Source organism: Procambarus clarkii, chromosome 86 (genome assembly GCF_040958095.1).
Source record: "Procambarus clarkii isolate CNS0578487 chromosome 86, FALCON_Pclarkii_2.0, whole genome shotgun sequence".
Classification (NCBI taxonomy): domain Eukaryota; kingdom Metazoa; phylum Arthropoda; class Malacostraca; order Decapoda; family Cambaridae; genus Procambarus; species Procambarus clarkii.
In genome coordinates, this window is record NC_091235.1 from 20,603,928 (window position 1) to 20,625,177 (window position 21,250).

Here is a 21,250-nt window from a genome sequence, read left to right on the forward strand (position 1 = left end):
TTATGTCTCAGAAACTTCTCTTGAGGTTATCTTGAGATGATTTCGGGGCTTTAGTGTCCCCGCGGCCCGGTCCTCGACCAGGCCTCCACCCCCAGGAAGCAGCCCGTGACAGCTGACTAACACCCAGGTACCTAATTTACTGCTAGGTAACAGGGGCATAGGGTGAAAGAAACTGCCCATTGTTTCTCGCCGGTGCCTGGGATCGAAGCCAGGACCACAGGATCACAAGTCCCGCGTGCTGTCCGCTCGGCCGACCGGCTCCCTTGACCGAGACTATTTCTTGACATATTTAATTGTGCATTTTACAGATAAAATAGTTGATGATTGTTTTAATATTCGCTTTGTTTGTCATAATTTGCTGTCATTTATGGGGGTGTTTTAACTAATAATTTTGTTGTTTTATTGTGTGTTGTCATTGTTTATTTAGGCGTGTTCCGTCGTTATAAAGTGAGGTATTAGTGTGCAGACAATGGTATACTTAGTTAATAATGGGTGTGTGTGTACTCAACTACTTGTGCTCGCCTGTTTGTGCCTGCAGGATTGAGCGTTGGCTCTTGGATCCCGCCTTTCTAGCCGCCGGTTGTTTAAAGCAATGACTCTTTGGCCTACTTCTCTATCATGCCTAGTTTTAAAGCTATGAATTGTGTTTGTGTTCACGATATGCTCCTTTAGTTCATTCCATTTCCCCACTACTTTCACGCTAAAAGAAAACTTTCTAGTATCTCTATGACTATAACTTTCTAAATCTCTATACCTCTATCTGAGTTTCCAGTTTCCACCCATGTTCCCTTGTTTTGTTCGTATTCTGTGTGAACATTTCGTCTATTTCCACTCTGTCAATCCCTCTATGTATTTTGAATGCTGCTATCATATCTCCCCACTCCTTCCTTTGTTCTAACGTCGTCAGGTTCAGTTCCTTCAGTCGCTCTTCATATCCTGTCCGATGCAACTCCGGGACTAGCCTCGTCGCATTTTTTAACCTTTTCTAGTTTCCTAATGTGTTTCTTTAGGTGGGGCTGCATACTCTAAGACTGGTCTCACGTAGGCAGTATAAAGCGCTCTGAATGTTTCCTTACCTAGGTTTCCGAATGACGTTCAAACATTTGCTAGCGTAGAGTTCGCTTCTGCTGTTGTTATCCGATATGTGTCTCAGAAGTTAGATTTGGTGTTACGTCCACTCCCAGATCCGTTTCTCGAATCGTCACAGGCAGGTACTTTCTCTTCATGGTGTACTGACCCTTTGGTCTCTTGTCACCTAGTCCCAATTCCATAACTATACACTTGCTCGTGTTGAACTCCAGTAGCCATTTCTCTGACCATCTCTGCAGCTTGGTCAAGTCCTCTTGTAGTCTCCTACAATCCTAGTCTGTCACAAGTCTCGTTAATTTTGCGTCATCCGCGAACATCAACACATAGGATTCGACTCCTGTAGACATGTTGTTCATATATATTAGAAATAGAACTGGTCCCAGCACCGATCCTTGAGGTAATAAACTCGTTACGGGTCGCCAGTCCGACTTCTCGCCCCCTGACTGTTATTCTCTGCCTCCTGCCTGTTTAGTAATTCTTTACCCAGGTTAGGGCTTTTCCGCGTACTCCCGCATGCTACTATATTCTAGAAGGTTTGTTATGCATGATTTCCCTTCTCTGAACCCCATGTTGGTGTTTGTTTACATGCCTAATGTTCTCCAGGTGTGTAATCAGACTTAACCTGATTATTCTTTCAAGGACTTTACAGCCGATGCTTGTCAGTGATACTGGTCTGTAGTTAAGTGTCTCTTTCCTATCTCATTTTTTTTGTAATTGGTACCATATTTGCCTTTCAGCAACTGGGCAACTCTCCCGTCAAAAGTGACTCATTCAAAATCCTTGCCAGAGGCACACTGAGAGCCTGCGCTGCTTCTTTTAGTACCCACGGTGATACGTTGTCTGGTCCAACTGCTTTCATTGCATCCAATGTTGTCAGCTGTTTCATTACCTCCTCTGCTGTCATTTCTATATCAGTTAGTCTCTCATCTTGGGTCATCTCCTCTTCTAACAATGGGAGCTGCTCAGACTGCTGTGAACTCTCCATGGAAACTAGCATTCACTACCTCACAGAGGTCCTTGTTACTTTCTGTATATGCCCCTTCTATTTTCCTCAGTCGTGTCACTTGGTCGTTCACTAATATTTTCCTTCGTATATGACAATGTTGTAATTCAGGTTCCTTTTTTTGCTTTCATTGCAATATCGTTTTCATAATTCCTTTCCGATAATCTCCTTATATTAATGTATTCATTCCTAGCTCTGTTGCATCTAATCTTATTGTCCCCTGTAGTTTGTCCTCTCTACTTTCTCCACTCCCTTCTCACTTCTGCTTCCTGGTACACTCTATTAAACCTTGGAGGTGTTACATTCCCTACAACGTTTTTCTTTGACTGTTAGTATAAAAAACTCTTCGGCCTCCTTGCATTTCTACTTGACTAAGTCCATCATATCTTGCTCTGTTTTTCCTCTTAGTTCTTCTTCCCACTGTGTGTGTGGGAAGAAGTTCTTCCTTAGTTCTTCCAACTTCCTATATACTGTGTGTGTGTGTGAGAGAGAGAGAGAGAGAGAGAGAGAGAGAGAGAGAGAGAGAGAGAGAGAGAGAGAGAGAGAGAGAGAGAGAGAGAGAGAACTTAAGTGGTCTGTCAAGTGCTGGCATCAGGCCGGGCTCGGGGAGTAGAACAACTCTCGAAACCTTCTCCAGGTATGCCCCAGGTATGCTCCAAAGGTGGTTGAAAATCTACTTTTAAGCCAACATACGGACGTGCAGGCAAAGTAACAACTGAAAATGATCCAAGAACAGTTGGGAGAGGGAAGAGATCCGAATGAAACATCCGGACCACTTTCATTTAATGTAAGTAATCATATATTCAAGGAACTTGCCTACGTAAGTCTCTCGCGTGAACCCATGACAAATATCCACCTACAGTAAACTCAAGGAAGTCCCAATTACATTAAACATCTAATTACATAAATCAAGCTTGTACAAACTATCTTAGAACCAGGACGCTTAAATCTCACTAAAATAAACCTCACGGACTTTCCCCCTACAATAAAATACCCACCTACATATTTACTACTTACATTAATGCACTCGTAAATATTTTGGCTTAGTAAATCCGACTTGCATGAAGCCCAGATAATAATAACAAGAGTTTTCTACACCCTTCTCGCCCACAGGTAGCGCGTCTTATTAACTACAAGGCTGTGTACACCTCGCATTCACAAAGAAAGTGAAGATATAGGAGAGAGGGGTGGGAAAAAGCAGTGAGAAATATATAGGAATCAACTTGAGAATGGTCCAGGACGGACCGAAATGTCGTCGTCCCTTCACTTTCTAGTGTGTGGTCTGGTCAACATATTTCAGCCACGTTATTGTGACTCCTCGTCTGCAAATAAATTAGGGAGAAGAGAGAATGGGAAATGGATAGCACACATGGAAGAAGTGGGAAAGGGGCTTTAGACGGTTGACAGAACGTAGTGGGAGAAGGGACTGATGAAGAACGACGAGAGGGGAAAAAAAGAGATGGGGAGAAGAATATATGAGAGAGAGCACAGAGATTTAGGAAGGGTTCTAACAATAGCTGAATCGTATGTAATCGAATCCGCCCGAAATGTAAACATACACAGACATTAGAGGCTAGACGTGATCATGTCATGTGTGTGTGTGTGTGTGTGTGTGTGTGTGTGTGTGTGTGTGTGTGTGTGTATGTGTGTGTGTGTGTGTGTGTGTGTGTGTGTGTGTGTGTGTGTGTTTCGCCTCCAAACGGACATCGAATCCTAGTTCGATTCCCGGCCGAGGCAGAAACAAACGGGCAGAGTTAATTTCACTTGATACCTCTGTTCGCCTAATAGTAAATATGTACCTGGGAGTTACAGCTGATAAGGGCTGCATCCTGGGGATGGTGTGAGAGAGAGAGAAAGTAGCTGTGTTACAGAAAAAGTAGATAGAAAAGGCGGGATCCAAGACCTAAAAGAACGACCCTGCAGGCACAAATAGCATAACACACACACACACACACACACACACACACACACACACACACACACACACACACACACACACACACACACACACACACACAAAAAAAAAAAAATCACCGTCGCCGAAGCAATTTGGCAATTCCTTTGAGTATTCGTTTGTGTTCATTTTAACGGAGCTACTTACCTCCCTAATGTTACCTGTGGTTCTCTTGTAGACTACCTCAATGATAATTAACCCGAAACTTGAACATGTCGTGCAATTCTCCCATTTAAAATAACTAGTAGACTCACGCCGATATAAGTAGAAAACGACAATTCGCATTCTAATGTCGTAGTTGTAATCCTTAATTCGCGTGTGGAATTAATGTCTGTCATTACTTTGAAAAATTAAGAGGAATAAATAATACAGGGACATTCATATTTGTTTTTTTGCGACACAATTTGTGTGAATAAATAATAGATTTTAAACTGTAATGTATATATGTACCCAGATTAAGAGAAACAAATCTAGAAATAATGAGAGAGAGGTTAGGATGCTACATGATATATGGGGTAATAAGGCAGGAATAAAAGGAAGAGGCAAAGGCTAAGATCAGCCAATGGGTGACCTTAGCCTGCCTGCTGTCAGCTCAACCACCTGCAGACTATACGCCTCAGACCACCTGACAGCCCAGCTATCAGCAGACCACCACACCTCGGCCCGCCTGCTGTCAGCTCAACCACCTGCAGACTATACGCCTCAGACCACCTGACAGCCCAGCTATCAGCAGACCACCACACCTCGGCCCGCCTGCTGTCAGCTCAACCACCTGCAGACTATACGCCTCAGACCACCTGACAGCCCAGCTATCAGCAGACCACCACACCTCGGCCCGCCTGCTGTCAGCTCAACCACCTGCAGACTATACGCCTCAGACCACCTGACAGCCCAGCTATCAGCAGACCACCACACCTCGGCCCGCCTGCTGACAGAGCAACTCACGACTCTACCATCAGCAACGCTGGGATTCTTTCCTATCCTGTCTTTTAATCAAGCGAATGACCGCTAAACTCCGCATGGTTCTTGGTATTATTTTTAGGTATTGTTGGAGGGAAGGTGAGGAAGGTTAGGTTAGTTCCTCATGACTACTGACGCCACCACCTCCTGCACCACCACCACCACCTACACTACCACCACCACCTACACTACCACCACCACCTACACTACCACCACCACCACCTACACTACCACCACCACCTACACTACCACCACCACCACCTATACTACCACCACCACCTACATCACCACCACCACCTACATCACCACCACCACCTACACTACCACCTACACCACCACCACCACCTACATCACCACCACCACCTACACCACCACCACCACCACCACCACCTACATCACTACTACCTACACCACCACCACCACCACCACCAACTTCTCGAGTGGTAACTCATAGTCCTCGACTGAACCAGACAACTATTTTTCTCAGGTTGTGAAATTTTCAAAGGTGCCATAAAATAACAAATTCAACACAGTTGTTTAGTGAAAGACTCTGGTCATCACCACCTGGACTGACCTCCCGCCGAGGGTTTGTTTGGGTCAGAAGTACGGAGCACAACCATTTGGGTCATTGGGGATCGAACCCGGACTCCTGTAAGAAGCGAGGTCTCTGCTGCAATGATCAATACAGGTCTCATTTTTTGAAGCATTTCATAACTTTTTTGTGTAAGAGAACCTTTGCTGGACTTGTCCTTAAAGCTTGACGTTTCTCTCAAGGATTGGAAGATTTCTGGAAAAGTTCAACTGTGTTGTAGAAGAAGGGAACCTCTAAGATCTAAGATAAACTATGTAATACGAATAGAGGGACTTAATGAACATTATCCTTAGTTTAAGGGTCATGATCTGAGCCAGAGTTGCTGAGAAATATATAAAATACAGAGAAGCCAGCAAGCATTAGAAATATTTCCAGAACACAGGTGGATGTCTTGAAGATACACGTAGACAAGTTCTTGCAAGAAGTGCCCGGCAAATTGGGTTGTTGTGGATGAGTGGGAATGCGGGCCGCCTCAAGCAACAGCCTGTTGGACAAAGTTATCACAAGTCGAGCCTGGTCCCCGGGCCGGGCTCGGGGAGTAAAAGAACTCTAGAAATCCTCTACAGGTATGCTAACACCAACAGTATGAACACGACTCTTAACAGTAGCATCAACAGTTCTTACAAGAACAACAGAACAACAACAAAAACAATAATATGAGCAGCAACACGAGTCAATTATGTCTGTGTTGGAGAGGAAATGTTGTTGTTGTTGTTGTTTAAGATTCGCTACCTGGAACAAAAAGTTCCAAGTAGCACGGGCTATGGTGAGCCCGTAGGGAGAGGAAATGTCTCTGGTGCTGGTCTGGTTGTTTGTACAAACGATGAGTTGTTTGCTGTAACTCTGTTGTTTGTGCATTGTCTGAGACCTTGAAGAGGTTGTCTTACCTATATATTGAGATCGTTAGAGTTAACAGTCTTCAACTGCGCATGCATTGGTGCAGAAGTTTGCGAAAGGCCTTGAAAGAGACATTTGTCTCTTTTTAAGGAGTTTCACATGATGTTAATCGAGGGATTTCTTGTTCTTGCAGTGAACTGTATCTTATGATTAGTATCGGTAGGGGGGAGTCACGCTCCTGTCAGTGATGTATTTTAAGAATTTAGGACATTCTGTGAGCCGTTGAAAAGTTTATGTAGAAGAGCTTAGTGGTGGGTGGCATAAATTCTGTTGTGCTGGCCGCAATATCAATCAGAGAACAGCAAAGTGAAGATCAATCGCCAGTTGATAAAATTTAAATATTCAATCTGAGATCAAACAAGGTTCCACGTTGGAAACTAGAGATTGCAAAGACGGTGACTACAGTAAGCAATTTTTAAGACACGACATTAATTACCCAATTATTCATTGCATAATTGGGTAACTATTTGGTGGAACGTGGCAATATGTAGTGATGGAACACCACTAAACCATTTTTTTGTACCAACCAGACCAATTTTGTACCAATAAAAACCAGACAATATGCATAGGCCTAGTGTAGCACATATATGTACTATTGTAGGCATAAGATCAGTTGTGTTAGGCCTAGAATTGCTAGGAGAGGTTAGGGTTAGGTTTTATATTTTATGTTGCGGTTAAAGAGTTTCCGGTTTGTCCAAATTGAATAATAATACAAAAATCTACTTTGAGGTGGTAGATGACCATCTACGTGTCTTATGTCCCTCACTACCTGGTAGATGCCTGTCTACGCATCCTCCCCCCCCCCCCACGACGTACCTGGCTTCACTACACTAGTGCAAATCTCTCTCTCTCTCCCTCTCTCTCTCTCTCCCTCTCTCTCTCTCTCTCTCTCTCTCTCTCTCTCTCTCTCTCTCTCTCTCTCTCTCTCTCTCTCTCTCTCTCTCTCTCTCTCTCTCTCTCACAAGAGAGGAACTATCTCTAGCCTGCGGCTGCTGATGTAGAGGGAGACAAGAAACAAAGTAGATACACTATACGAGAAGAAAGTAGAGAAGCATGGAGGGAAGACTTAAAGTGGGAAACTGCAAGACAACAGGAATGATCTCTTGGGACGGAGGGTGGTACTGGTTGAAGGTTGGTATTGTGACAGTAGTGGTGTGCAGTAAGCCAGTAGTGACGTGCAATAAGCCAGTATCGGCGTGCAATAAGCCAGTAGTGACGTGCAATAAGCCAGTATCGGCGTGCAATAAGCCAGTATCGGCGTGCAATAAGCCAGTATCGGCGTGCAATAAGCCAGTATCGGCGTGCAATAAGCCAGTATCGGCGTGCAATAAGCCAGTATCGGCTTGCAATAAGCCAGTATCGGCGTGCAATAAGCCAGTATCGGCGTGCAATAAACCAGTATCGGCGTGCAATAAGCCAGTATCGGCGTGCAATAAGCCAGTATCGGCGTGCAGTAAGCCAGTAGTGACGTGCAGTAAGCCAGTAGTGACGTGCAATAAGCCAGTATCGGCGTGCAATAAGCCAGTATCGGCGTGCAGTAAGCCAGTAGTGACGTGCAATAAGCCAGTATCGGCGTGCAATAAGCCAGTATCGGCTTGCAATAAGCCAGTATCGGCGTGCAATAAGCCAGTATCGGCGTGCAATAAGCCAGTATCGGCGTGCAATAAGCCAGTATCGGCGTGCAATAAGCCAGTATCGGCGTGCAATAAGCCAGTATCGGCGTGCAATAAGCCAGTATTGGCGTGCAATAAGCCAGTATCGGCGTGCAATAAGCCAGTATCGGCGTGCAATAAGCCAGTATCGGCGTGCAATAAGCCAGTATCGGCTTGCAATAAGCCAGTATCGGCGTGCAATAAGCCAGTAGTGGCGTGCAATAAACCCGTATCGGCGTGCAATAAGAGAGTCGTGACGTGCAATAAGCCAGTAGCGTCGTGCAATAAGCCAGTAGTGCCGTAAGCCATTGACATGCGTGTGGGTGCAGCAGGCGGGGGTTATGACCGTACAATAAGAACAAAGCCACCCTGGTTGACCGCTGAATTATCCTGAAGGCAGCTTTGTGTGCACCGCAATTCTGTCAACATTGCGCCACTGTACGGCCTCTTGTGCCATGCTTGAGGATCAACACTGCCTGGCCCGGCCATTCATCATTAATGCTCCAACAATGATTGCTGTTGCATATAAAGCGCACATACTTGGAGCAGTGCGGCTCGGACCTTACTAGGCTCCCTGAACTCGCACGGTTCATGGACCTTACTTGCTAGGCTCTTGTAGCATAGACGCCCATGGACCTTACTTGCTATATAGGCTCTTGTAGCATAGACGCCCATGGACCTTACTTGCTATATAGGCTCTTGTAGCATAGACGCCCATGGACCTTACTTGCTATATAGGCTCTTGTAGCATAGACGCCCATGGACCTTACTTGCTATATAGGCTCTTGTAGCATAGACGCCCATGGACCTTACTTACTAGGCTCTTGTAGCATAGACGCCCATGGACCTTACTTACTAGGCTCTTGTAGCATAGACGCCCATGGACCTTACTTACTAGGCTCTTGTAGCATAGACGCCCGTGGACCTTACTTACTAGGCTCTTGTAGCATAGACGCCCGTGGACCTTACTTACTAGGCTCTTGTAGCATAGACGCCCATGGACCTTACTTACTAGGCTCTTGTAGCATAGACGCCCATGGACCTTACTTACTAGGCTCTTGTAGCATAGACGCCCATGGACCTTACTTACTAGGCTCTTGTAGCATAGACGCCCATGGACCTTACTTGCTAGGCTCTTGTAGCATAGACGCCCGTGGACCTTACTTGCTAGGCTCTTGTAGCATAGACGCCCATGGACCTTACTTACTAGGCTCTTGTAGCATAGACGCCCATGGACCTTACTTACTAGGCTCTTGTAGCATAGACGCCCATGGACCTTACTATTCTATCCAGTAGGATAGTAAGGTGCACGCTTATTGCACGCCACTACTGGCTTATTGCACGCCAATGGCGGCCTTATCTCTCTCCCTTGAAGAGATGCCTCGCGGATACTATTCACTGCCACTATGCAATAGTACATCAGGCACACACACACACACACCCACACACAAGATACAGATACAAGGTATCATCTGGGAGAGGAAATTCTTCAGGAGTCAGAGAAGGAAAAAGACTTGGGGGTTGATATCACGCCAGACCTGTCTCCTGCAGCACATATCAAGCGGATAACATCAGCGGCATATGCCAGGCTGGCCAACATACGAACGGCATTCAGAAACTTGTGTAAAGAATCATTCAGAACTTTGTATACCACATATGTCAGGCCAATCCTGGAGTATGCAGCCCCAGCATGGAGTCCATATCTAGTTAAGGATAAGACTAAACTGGAAAAGGTTCAAAGGTTTGCCACCAGACTAGTACCCGAGCTGAGAGGTATGAGCTACGAGGAGAGACTACGGGAATTAAACCTCACTTCGCTGGAAGACAGAAGAGTTAGGGGGGACATGATCACCACATTCAAGATTCTGAAGGGGATTGATAGGGTAGATAAAGACAGTCTATTTAACACAAGGGGAACACGCACAAGGGGACACAGGTGGAAACTGAGTGCCCAAATGAGCCACAGAGATATTAGAAAGAACTTTTTTAGTGTCAGAGTGGTTGACAAATGGAATGCATTAGGGGGTGATGTGGTGGAGGCTCACTCCATACACAGTTTCAAGTGTAGATATGACAGAGCCCGATAGGCACAGGAATCTGTACACCAGTTGATTGACGGTTGAGAGGCGGGACCAAAGAGCCAGAGCTCAACCCCCGCAAACACAACTAGGTGAGTACAACTAGGTGAGTACACACACACACACACACACACACACACACACAAGGTAAGTATAAGTGTGAGATATCAAGTGAGTGAGATGTCAAGTGCTGAACGAGCTATAATGAGTTGGTTAGTTCCACTCGCTGTTTTTTTTTCCATAGTACCATTTTTAGGATTCCCCGCTTGCGTTCAGCGGTGGTCTGCCGCATGTAGTACCACACCCCGGGTGTTGACCTCTGCTTCCTCATGCCATTATTCTCCTCCCCCCTCCCCCACCCCCTTTACCCATTTTCCCTACACCCCCCCCATCTCCGCTAGATTTCTCTGTGTCACCCTTGACATAGTTGCTGAGGGCGAGATGGAGGTCCACACTCAGCCTCAAACATCACTTCCATCTTGTTTCTGTCTGCGCGCATCTTGGGAGGTGAAGAACGCGCACGAACTCATCATTGAAGGGAATGATGAACGCGAATTTGTTATTGAAGGCAAAGAATGCATTCCAAATCCTCATTGAGGGTATAGAATGCACTCTAACTCATCATTGAAGGCATATAATGCACTCGAACTCATCATTGAAGGCATATAATGCACTCGAACTCGTCATTAAAGGCATATAATGCACTCGAACTCGTCATTGAAGGCATATAATGCACTCGAACTCGTCATTGAAGGCATATAATGCACTCGAACTCGTCATTGAAGGCATATAATGCACTCGAACTCGTCATTGAAGACAAAGAATGCATTCCAAATCCTCATTGAAAGCATATAATGCACTCGAACTCATCATTGAAGACAAAGAATGCACTCCAAATCTTCATTGAGAGCATAGAATACACTTGAACTCATCATTGAAGGCAAAGAATGCACTCCAAATCTTCATTGAGAGCATAGAATACACTTGAACTCATCATTGAAGGCAAAGAATGCACTCCAAATCTTCATTGAGAGCATAGAATACACTTGAACTCATCATTGAAGGCAAAGAATGCACTCCAAATCTTCATTGAGAGCATAGAATACACTTGAACTCATCATTGAAGGCAAAGAATGCACTCCAAATCTTCATTGAGAGCATAGAATACACTTGAACTCATCATTGAAGGCAAAGAATGCACTCCAAATCTTCATTGGGAGCATAGAATACACTTCAACTCATCATTGAAGGCAAAGAATGCACTCCAAATCTTCATTGAGAGCATAGAATACACTTGAACTCATCATTGAAGGCAAAGAATGCACTCCAACTCTTCATTGAGAGCATAGAATACACTTGAACTCATCATTGAAGGCAAAGAATGCACTCCAAATCTTCATTGAGAGCATAGAATACACTTGAACTCATCATTGAAGGCAAAAAATGCACGCGAACACAAGACAAGATATGCAGATCAGTGATGTGTTGAGTCGTACAGATAAAATATTTTAGTGAAGAGGAGTCTGGAAGAAATTCAAAAGATATGAAACGTTCAGTATTAAAAACTCACTTTTCGAGATAATTAAGATATTATGATGATTTGTTATTTATTTTAGGTAAATTGAAAACTACTTATGCTCGGGAAGGAAGATCGAAACAAGGGGAGGTTAAGATTCAGTTCAGAGTTGCCGGGGAAGACATTGGATGGTCCAGTCATTAAGACGGTGAGTTAGCTCATCAGGGGAACAACTTAACAAGGAACAAGTTACCCAGGTGACCACTCCAGGGGACATAGATGACCCGTTGAAACATGCAATTACGTGTTTGACCAGAAAATGTTCCCCTGCTTGCACTTGAACAGCTCAACAGCCAGGAAAACAACCCTTTGCTACATTATTAGATTGGGTCGTTTCTCTTCAAATATTGCCTCATCGGTATTCACATGTTCCGATATTGTGGACTTATATCTGCTTGTTACACCAACATTTGTAAGAAAATGTGACTTTTTAAGGGTTTTCTTAGTTTTCTTCCTTCCCTCTCTCATTCTTCTCTCTCTCTGTTCCTTCTCTCATTCTTCTCTCTCTCTGTTCCTTCTCTCATTCTTCTCTCTCTCTGTTCCTTCTCTCATTCTTCTCTTTCTCTGTTCCTTCTCTCATTCTTCTCTCTCTCTGTTCCTTCTCTCATTCTTCTCTCTCTCTGTTCCTTCTCTCATTCTTCTCTCTCTCTGTTCCTTCTCTCATTCTTCTCTCTCTCTGTTCCTTCTCTCATTCTTCTCTCTCTCTGTTCCTTCTCTCATTCTTCTCATCCACTGTCTGTTCTCTCTAATTCTGCTTGCTACGACATCTGAACTCTGTCCTATGTGTGTGCGTTCTCACTTATTTGTGCTTGCTGGATCGAGCTGTTGCTCTTGGACCCCGCTTTTCTGGCCGTCGGATGTCTTATAATGCAATAACTCGTGATTTATTTCCCTACCCTACCTATTTTTAAAGTTAAAAATGCAGTTCACGTCTACAAGATGCTCCTGTGTGTGTACTCACCTAATTGTACTCACCTAATTGTGCTTGCGGGTGTTGAGCTCTGGCTCTTTGGTCCCGCCTCTCAACCGTCAATCAACTGGTGTACAGATTCCTGAGCCTATTGGGCTCTATCATATCTACATTTGAAACTGTGTATGGAGTCAGCCTCCACCACATCACTTCCTAATGCATTCCATTTACTAACTACTCTGACACTGAAAAAGTTCTTTCTAACGTCTCTGTGGCTCATTTGGGTACTCAGCTTCCACCTGTGTCCCCTTGTTCGCGTCCCACCAGTGTTGAATAGTTCATCCTTGTTTACCCGGTCGATTCCCCTGAGGATTTTGTAGGTTGTGATCATGTCCCCCCTTACTCTTCTGTCTTCCAGTGTCGTGAGGTGCATTTCCCGCAGCCTTTCCTCATAACTCATGCCTCTTAGTTCTGGGACTAGTCTAGTAGCATACCTTTGGACTTTTTCCAGCTTCGTCTTGTGCTTGACAAGGTACGGGCTCCATGCTGGGGCCGCATACTCCAGGATTGGTCTTACATATGTGGTGTACAAGATTCTGAATGATTCCTTACACAGGTTCCTGAACGCCGTTCTGATGTTAGCCAGCCTCGCATATGCCGCAGACGTTATTCTCTTTATGTGGGCTTCAGGAGACAGGTTTGGTGTGATATCAACTCCTAGATCTTTCTCTCTGTCTGTTTCATTAAGTACTTCATCTCCTATTCTGTATCCTGTGCCTGGCCTCCTGTTTCCACTGCCTAGTTTCATTACTTTGCATTTACTCGGGTTGAACTTCAACAGCCATTTGTTGGACCATTCACTCAGTCTATCCAGGTCATCTTGTAGCCTCCTACTATCATCCTCTGTTTGGATGTGTGTGTGTGTGTGTGTGTGTGTGTGTGTGTGTGTGTGTGTGTGTGTGTGTGTGTGTGTATGTATGTGTGTGTGTGTGTGTGTATTCACCTAGTTGTGTTTGCGGGGGTTAAGCTTTGCTCTTTCGGCCTGCCTCTCAACTGTCAATCAACTGTTTTACTAACTACTTTTTTTTTCACACCACACACACACACCAGGAAACAGCCCGTGACAGCTGACTAACTCCCAGGTACCTATTTACTGCTAGGTAACAGGGGGTCATTCAGAGTGAATGAAACTTTGCCCATTTATTTCTGCCTGGTGCGGAAATCGAACCCGCGCCTCAGAATTACGAGTCCTGCGCGCTATCCACCAGGCTAACAGGCCCCCTCCAGGTGTGTGTGTGTGTGTGTGTGTGTGTATGTGTATGTGTGTGTTTTACACCCTCATTACAATTGTGATTATCTTAGTTTCCCTTGTAGCCTTATTTTACTTCCACGTGTGCACTCCTTCCCGTGTACACACATTTATTTCACATCCCCGTGTACATTTGTTTCACTTCACTATGTACACTTGTTTTACTAACCGTGTACACACATTTGTTTCACTTCCCCGTGTCCACTTGTTTTTGTGAGGCTGGTGGGGTCTGGGGGAAGCATCTCACAGCGCCGTAAATACAACATTGCCAGCTGACAGTGACCCATTGCGGCCTTATCTGCCCCTTAGTCTCCGTCTCCCCCGCCCTCGGGGTATATATTATTAGGGTAGAGCCGATGGCGGGGCTCCCGAGGCCCTGATGTGCTACCCGCCTCATGGCGTTTGAGAAAGGTGTATTATGTTTTACAGTGGTGGATCATGTTTTGCTGTGGTGGATCATGTTTTACAGTGGTGGATCACGTTTTACAGTGGTGGATGATGTTTTACAGTGGTGGATCATGTTTTACAGTGGTGGATCACGTTTTACAGTGGTGGATCACGTTTTACAGTGGTGGATCATGTTTTACAGTGGTGGATCATGTTTTACAGTGGTGGATGATGTTTTACAGTGGTGGATCACGTTTTACAGTGGTGGATCACGTTTTACAGTGGTGGATCATGTTTTACAGTGGTGGATCATGTTTTACAGTGGTGGATCATGTTTTACAATGATGGATCACGTTTTACAGAGGTGGATCACGTTTTACAGTGGTGGATCATGTTTTACAGTGGTGGATCATGTTTTACAGTGGTGAATCATGTTTTACAGTGGTGGATCATGTTTTACAGTGGTGGATCACGTTTTACAGTGGTGGATGATGTTTTACAGTGGTGAATCACGTTTTACTGTGGTGGATGATGTTTTACAGTGGTGGATGATGTTTTACAGTGGTGGATCATGTTTTACAGTGGTGGATCATGTTTTACAGTGGTGGATGAGGTTTTACAGTGGTGAATCACGTTTTACTGTGGTGGATGATGTTTTACAGTGGTGGATGATGTTTTACAGTGGTGGATCATGTTTTACAGTGGTGGATCATGTTTTACAGTGGTGGATCACGTTTTACAGTGGTGGATGATGTTTTACAGTGGTGGATCATGTTTTACAGTGGTGGATCATGTTTTACAATGATGGATCATGTTTTACAATGATGGATCACGTTTTACAGTGGTGGATGAGGTTTTACAGTGGTGAATCACGTTTTACTGTGGTGGATCATGTTTTACAGTGGTGGATCATGTTTTACAGTGGTGGATCATGTTTTACAGTGGTGGATCATGTTTTACAATGATGGATCACGTTTTACAGAGGTGGATCACGTTTTACAGTGGTGGATCATGTTTTACAGTGGTGGATCATGTTTTACAGTGGTGAATCATGTTTTACAGTGGTGGATCATGTTTTACAGTGGTGGATCATGTTTTACAGTGGTGGATCACGTTTTACAGTGGTGGATCACGTTTTACAGTGGTGGATCACGTTTTACAGTGGTGGATCATGTTTTACAGTGGTGGATCATGTTTTACAGTGGTGGATCATGTTTTACAGTGGTGGATCATGTTTTACAATGATGGATCACGTTTTACAGAGGTGGATCACGTTTTACAGTGGTGGATCATGTTTTACAGTGGTGGATCATGTTTTACAGTGGTGAATCATGTTTTACAGTGGTGGATCATGTTTTACAGTGGTGGATCATGTTTTACAGTGGTGGATCATGTTTTACAATGATGGATCACATTTTACAGAGGTGGATCATGTTTTACAGTGGTGGATCATGTTTTACAGTGGTGGATCATGTTTTACAGTGGTGAATCATGTTTTACAGTGGTGGATCATGTTTTACAGTGGGTGGATCATGTTTTACAGTGGTGGATCATGTTTTACAGTGGGTGGATCATGTTTTACAGTGGTGGATCATGTTTTACAATGATGGATCACATTTTACAGAGGTGGATCATGTTTTACAGTGGTGGATCATGTTTTACAGTGGTGGATCATGTTTTACAGTGGTGAATCATGTTTTACAGTGGTGGATCATGTTTTACAGTGGTGAATCATGTTTTACAGTGGTGGATCATGTTTTACAGTGGGTGGATCATGTTTTACAGTGGTGAATCATGTTTTACAGTGGTGAATCACGGTTTACAAAGGTGAATCACGTTTTACAGTGGTGGATGATGTTTTACAGTGGTGGATCACGTTTTACAGTGGTGGATGATGTTTTACAGTGGTGGATCACGTTTTACAGTGGTGGATGATGTTTTACAGTGGTGAATCACGTTTTACAGTGGTGGATGATGTTTTACAGTGGTGAATCACGTTTTACAATGGTGGATGATGTTTTACAGTGGTGGATCACGTTTTACAGTGGTGGATCACGTTTTACAGTGGTGGATCACGTTTTACAGTGGTGGATCACGTTTTACAGTGGTGGATCACGTTTTACAGTGGTGGATCATGTTTTACAGTGGTGGATCATGTTTTACAGTGGTGGATCATGTTTTACAGTGGTGGATCATGTTTTACAGTGGTGGATCATGTTTTACAGTGGTGGATCATGTTTTACAGTGGTGGATGATGTTTTACAGTGGTGGATCACGTTTTACAGTGGTGGATCATGTTTTACAGTGGTGGATCATGTTTTACAGTGGTGGATGATGTTTTACTGTGGTGAATCACGTTTCCTGTGTGATGACCTTGCAATGGTACTTTTTTGTTCGTAATATTTTGATATAGTTATTAATGTTAGTCACCATTCCTTTCCCCCCGTCCCATCCCAAATCCTTATCCTGACCCCTTCCCAGTCCTATACAGTCGTAATGGCTTGGCGCTTTCCCCTTGATAGTTCCCTTCCCTTCCTAGTGTAGTTAGCCAGTTGTTTTAGAAACAGTTAACTTGTTACAATAACGAATGACTATAATTATATCACGTTTTCTAAGAACTTAAATTGTAACCCACCGGAAAATTTTCACTAGATCATAATTTATGGCATTTTTTGGTTTGGCTTAATTACCCAAATTTAGTTCAGGGAAAACTGTTTAAAAATAATAAATGAAAGCGGTAGAATATAGAACAATGGTTCTCATCTTTTTTTTTTAGTTTTATTTGGAAGAACCCTTGAAAATGTTCGTAAAAATCTTTAAACGCTACAAATTACATGTTTTAAGGAACGTTGACGGAACAATTTGGCAAGTGAACATGTGGGAAGTGCATAAAGCACTTTTCGATAAAAGCTTCGAACTTTGTTTCTCATCCAGAACAATCATTGCTAAAAGCAGGACCCCAGAAGCTAGAGCCCAACACAGAATACATGTAACCCTGACTTAGGTCTTCCGTTTCCTTCCATAAGATAATACACCAAGGACAAACAAACACAGAATAACGAACTTATACTATAATGTGTAGAGTAGAAATATGTGTTTTGGGTTCTTGAGGTTATCTTGAGATGATTTCGGGGCTTTAGTGTCCCCGCGGCCCGGTCCTCGACCAGGCCTCCACCCCCAGGAAGCAGCCCGTGACAGCTGACTAACACCCAGGTACCTATTTTACTGCTAGGTAACAGGGGCATTCAGGGTGAAAGAAACTTTGCCCATTTGTTTCTGCCTCGTGCGGGAATCGAACCCGCGCCACAGAATTACGAGTCCTGCGCGCTATCCACCAGGCTACGAGGCCCCATAGTTTTCATCTATGGTCAATACTCCCAACACTTAATTCCGTTAAAACTAGTGTGCATCTTCGAGTGATTATCACAAATAGTTCTGTGTACACTTACAGTTCATAGGAAGATGTTAGTTTCCCTTGGTATATCTGAAGTTGTTTTTCAAAAAACATTTCTCCCTGCTTTCCCCAGCTCCAGACTGAGCTCCCCTCCAGTAGCCTGGGGGAGCTCAGTCTCCCTGGGTACTGTGCTTGCTCCAGTACTCCGTTCCTCAGGGTACTGTACTTGCTCCAGTACTCAGTTCCCCTGGGCACTGTGCTTGCTCCAGTAATCAGTTCCTCAGGGAACTGTGCTTGCTCTAGTACTCAGTTCCCCAGGGTACTATGCTTGCTCCAGTACTCAGTTCCTCAGGGTACTGTGCATGCTCCAGTACTCAGTTCCTCAGGGTACTGTGCTTGTTCCAGTACTCAGTTCCTCAGGGTACTGTGCTTGCTCTAGTACTCAGTTCCACAGGGTACTGTCTTTGCTCCAGTACTCAGTCCCCAGGGCACTGTGCTTGCTCCAGTACTCAGTTCCTCAGGGTACTGTGCTTGCTCTAGTACTCAGTTCCCCAGGGTACTATGCTTGCTCCAGTACTCAGTTCCTCAGGGTACTGTGCATGCTCCAGTACTCAGTTCCTCAGGGTACTGTGCTTGTTCCAGTACTCAGTTCCTCAGGGTACTGTGCTTGCTCTAGTACTCAGTTCCACAGGGTACTGTGCTTGCTCCAGTACTCAGTTCCTCAGGGTACTGTGTTTGCTCCAGTACTCAGTTCCTCAGGGTACTGTGCTTGCTCCAGTACTCAGTTCCCCAGGGCACTGTGCTTGCTCCAGTACTCAGTTCCTCAGGGTACTGTGCTTGCTCTAGTACTCAGTTCCTCAGGGTACTGTGCTTGTTCCAGTACTCAGTTCCTCAGGGTACTGTGCTTGCTCTAGTACTCAGTTCCACAGGGTACTGTGCTTGCTCCAGTACTCAGTTCCTCAGGGCACTGTGTTTGCTCCAGTACTCAGTTCCCCAGGGCACTGTGCTTGCTCCAGTACTCAGTTCCTCAGGGTACTGTGTTTGCTCCAGTACTCAGTTCCACAGGGTACTGTGCTTGCTCCAGTACTCAGTTCCTCAGGGTACTGTGTTTGCTCCAGTACTCAGTTCCACAGGGTACTGTGCTTGCTCCAGTACTCAGTTCCTCAGGGTACTGTGTTTGCTCCAGTACTCAGTTCCTCAGGGTACTGTGTTTGCTCCAGTACTCAGTTCCTCAGGGTACTGTGCTTGCTCCAGTACTCAGTTCCTCAGGGTACTGTGCTTGCTCTAGTACTCAGTTCCCCAGGGTACTGTGCTTGCTCCAGTACTCAGTTCCCCAAGGTACTGTGCTTGCTCCAGTACTTTTTCTTATTCTCATATCTGACATAGACAAGGACACAATCTATAGTACTGTATCAACCTTTGCAGATGACTCTAGGATTTTTATGAGAGTAGACGCTATAGAGGACACAGCATACCTCCAATCTGATGTAATTCAGGTCTTTCAATGATTTACAGATAAAAACATGATGTATAATGAAAATAAGTTTCAGTTCCTGCACTATAGAAAACAAATTTAAAACCCACATACAAGGCGCAGTCAAATCATATCAAACGAAAAAGCATTGTAAAGGATCTGATAATAATAATGTTGGAAAACCTTACTTTTAAAGAACCCAATAAAGTAGCTGTCACGACTGCAAGAAAAATGACAGGTTGGATAACAAGAACCTTTCAAACAAGGGATGCCATGTCCTTGGCATGGCATCCCTTGTATGTGATGATATATACCATCATCATACCATGATGATGGTATGATACACATACCAGTATGTGATGATACTTTTCAAGACATTCATACTCTCTAGAGGTGAAATATTGCTGCACAATAACAAGCTCATTCAAAGCTGGACAAATTAATGACCAGGGCCCAGATTCACGAAAGCAGTTACGCAAGCACTTACGAACCTGTACATCTTTTCTCAATCTTTGGCGGCTTTGTTTACAATTATTAAACAGTTAATGAGCTCCGAAGCACCAGGAGGCTGTTTATAACAATAACAACAGTTGAATGGCAAGTTTTCATGCTTGTAAACTGTTTAATAAATGTAACCAAAGCCGTCAAAGATTGAGGAAAGATGTACACGTTCGTAAGTACTTACGTAAGTTCTTTCATGAATCTGGGCTCAGGACACCATGCAACGATCCTTTATTGCTAGAATCGACTCAATAAAACATCTAAATTATTGGTGCTTATTAATATTAGAGGAACTGGTTACAAGTCTGCTCACGGAAATGACATCACATGAACCTGATGGTTCGGTATTGGTTGGAAATTGGTTCGGTACCAGGGTTGTTGATTTGTTGACAAAGTTCTAGGTCCCTTTATTTAGTAGTTTTATTGGTTTCCCTGAAGATGGCAGCCCCTCATCCTTAGCGCTTAGCTATCAGTCAAGTGTCAATTGTATGATTGGAGAAAACTGAAAGTTAACGATACGAAAAGACATTTTACATGGTAACTCTTCAGGACTCGAAGTGCTGACATCAGGGGAAAATTTAGTAATTAAATATTTTCTCTAAAGCCTGAAGAAAATTTGACATGGGAAAAGATTTGATTAAAAAACTCAAGCAGAAAATTAATCTCGATCAAGTAAGCTATGGTTACAGCAGATTGAAACCCTAATTAGTAAAGTTTTAATACTGTTAGCCTTAAATAATGATCGCAGAGATTATCCGAGAAACTTTATTTCTTTTGTAAAGTTCTATGTAAGAATATTAATTCAAGGAAAATAATGTATCTTTGTTGACAGAGAAAGTGTGTGTGTGTGTGTGTGTGTGTGTGTGTGTGTGTGTGTGTGTGTGCAGCCGCCACAACAGGACCACCAATCACCACAACAGGACCACCAACCGCCACAACAGGACCACCAACCACCACAACAGGACCACCAACCGCCACAACAGGACCACCAACCACCACAACAGGACCACCAACCACCACAACAGGACCACCTACCACCACAACAGGACCACCTACCACCACAACAGGACCACCAGCCACCACAACAGGACCACCTACCACCACAACAGGACCACCTACCACCACAACACGACCACCAACCACCACAACAGGACCACCTACCACCACAACAGGACCACCAGCCACCACAACAGGACCACCTACCACCACAACAGGACCACCTACCACCACAACACGACCACCAACCACCACAACAGGACCACCAACCACCACAACAGGACCACCTACCACCACAACAGGACCACCAGCCACCACAACAGGACCACCTACCACCACAACAGGACCACCTACCACCACAACACGACCACCAACCACCACAACAGGACCACCTACCACCACAACAGGACCACCTACCACCACAACAGGACCACCTACCACCACAACAGGACCACCAACCGCCACAACAGTACCACCA

The 21,250-nt window shown here is 44.4% G+C and overlaps 1 protein-coding gene across 1 annotated transcript; it reads left to right on the forward strand.

Moving 5' to 3' along the window:
• Nucleotides 1–7,548: 7,548 nt before the first annotated feature.
• Nucleotides 7,549–8,451, forward strand: LOC138358812 (zonadhesin-like). The gene has a single exon (XM_069316989.1). It carries the CDS (start codon nucleotides 7,549–7,551, stop codon nucleotides 8,449–8,451), a length of 903 nt encoding a protein of 300 aa, XP_069173090.1.
• Nucleotides 8,452–21,250: the final 12,799 nt, after the last annotated feature.

Excerpts from the sequence above, each read along its gene's own strand:
- LOC138358812 (XM_069316989.1), top strand. The coding sequence starts at position 7,549 with ATGGAGGGAAGACTTAAAGTGGGAAACTGCAAGACAACAGGAATGATC.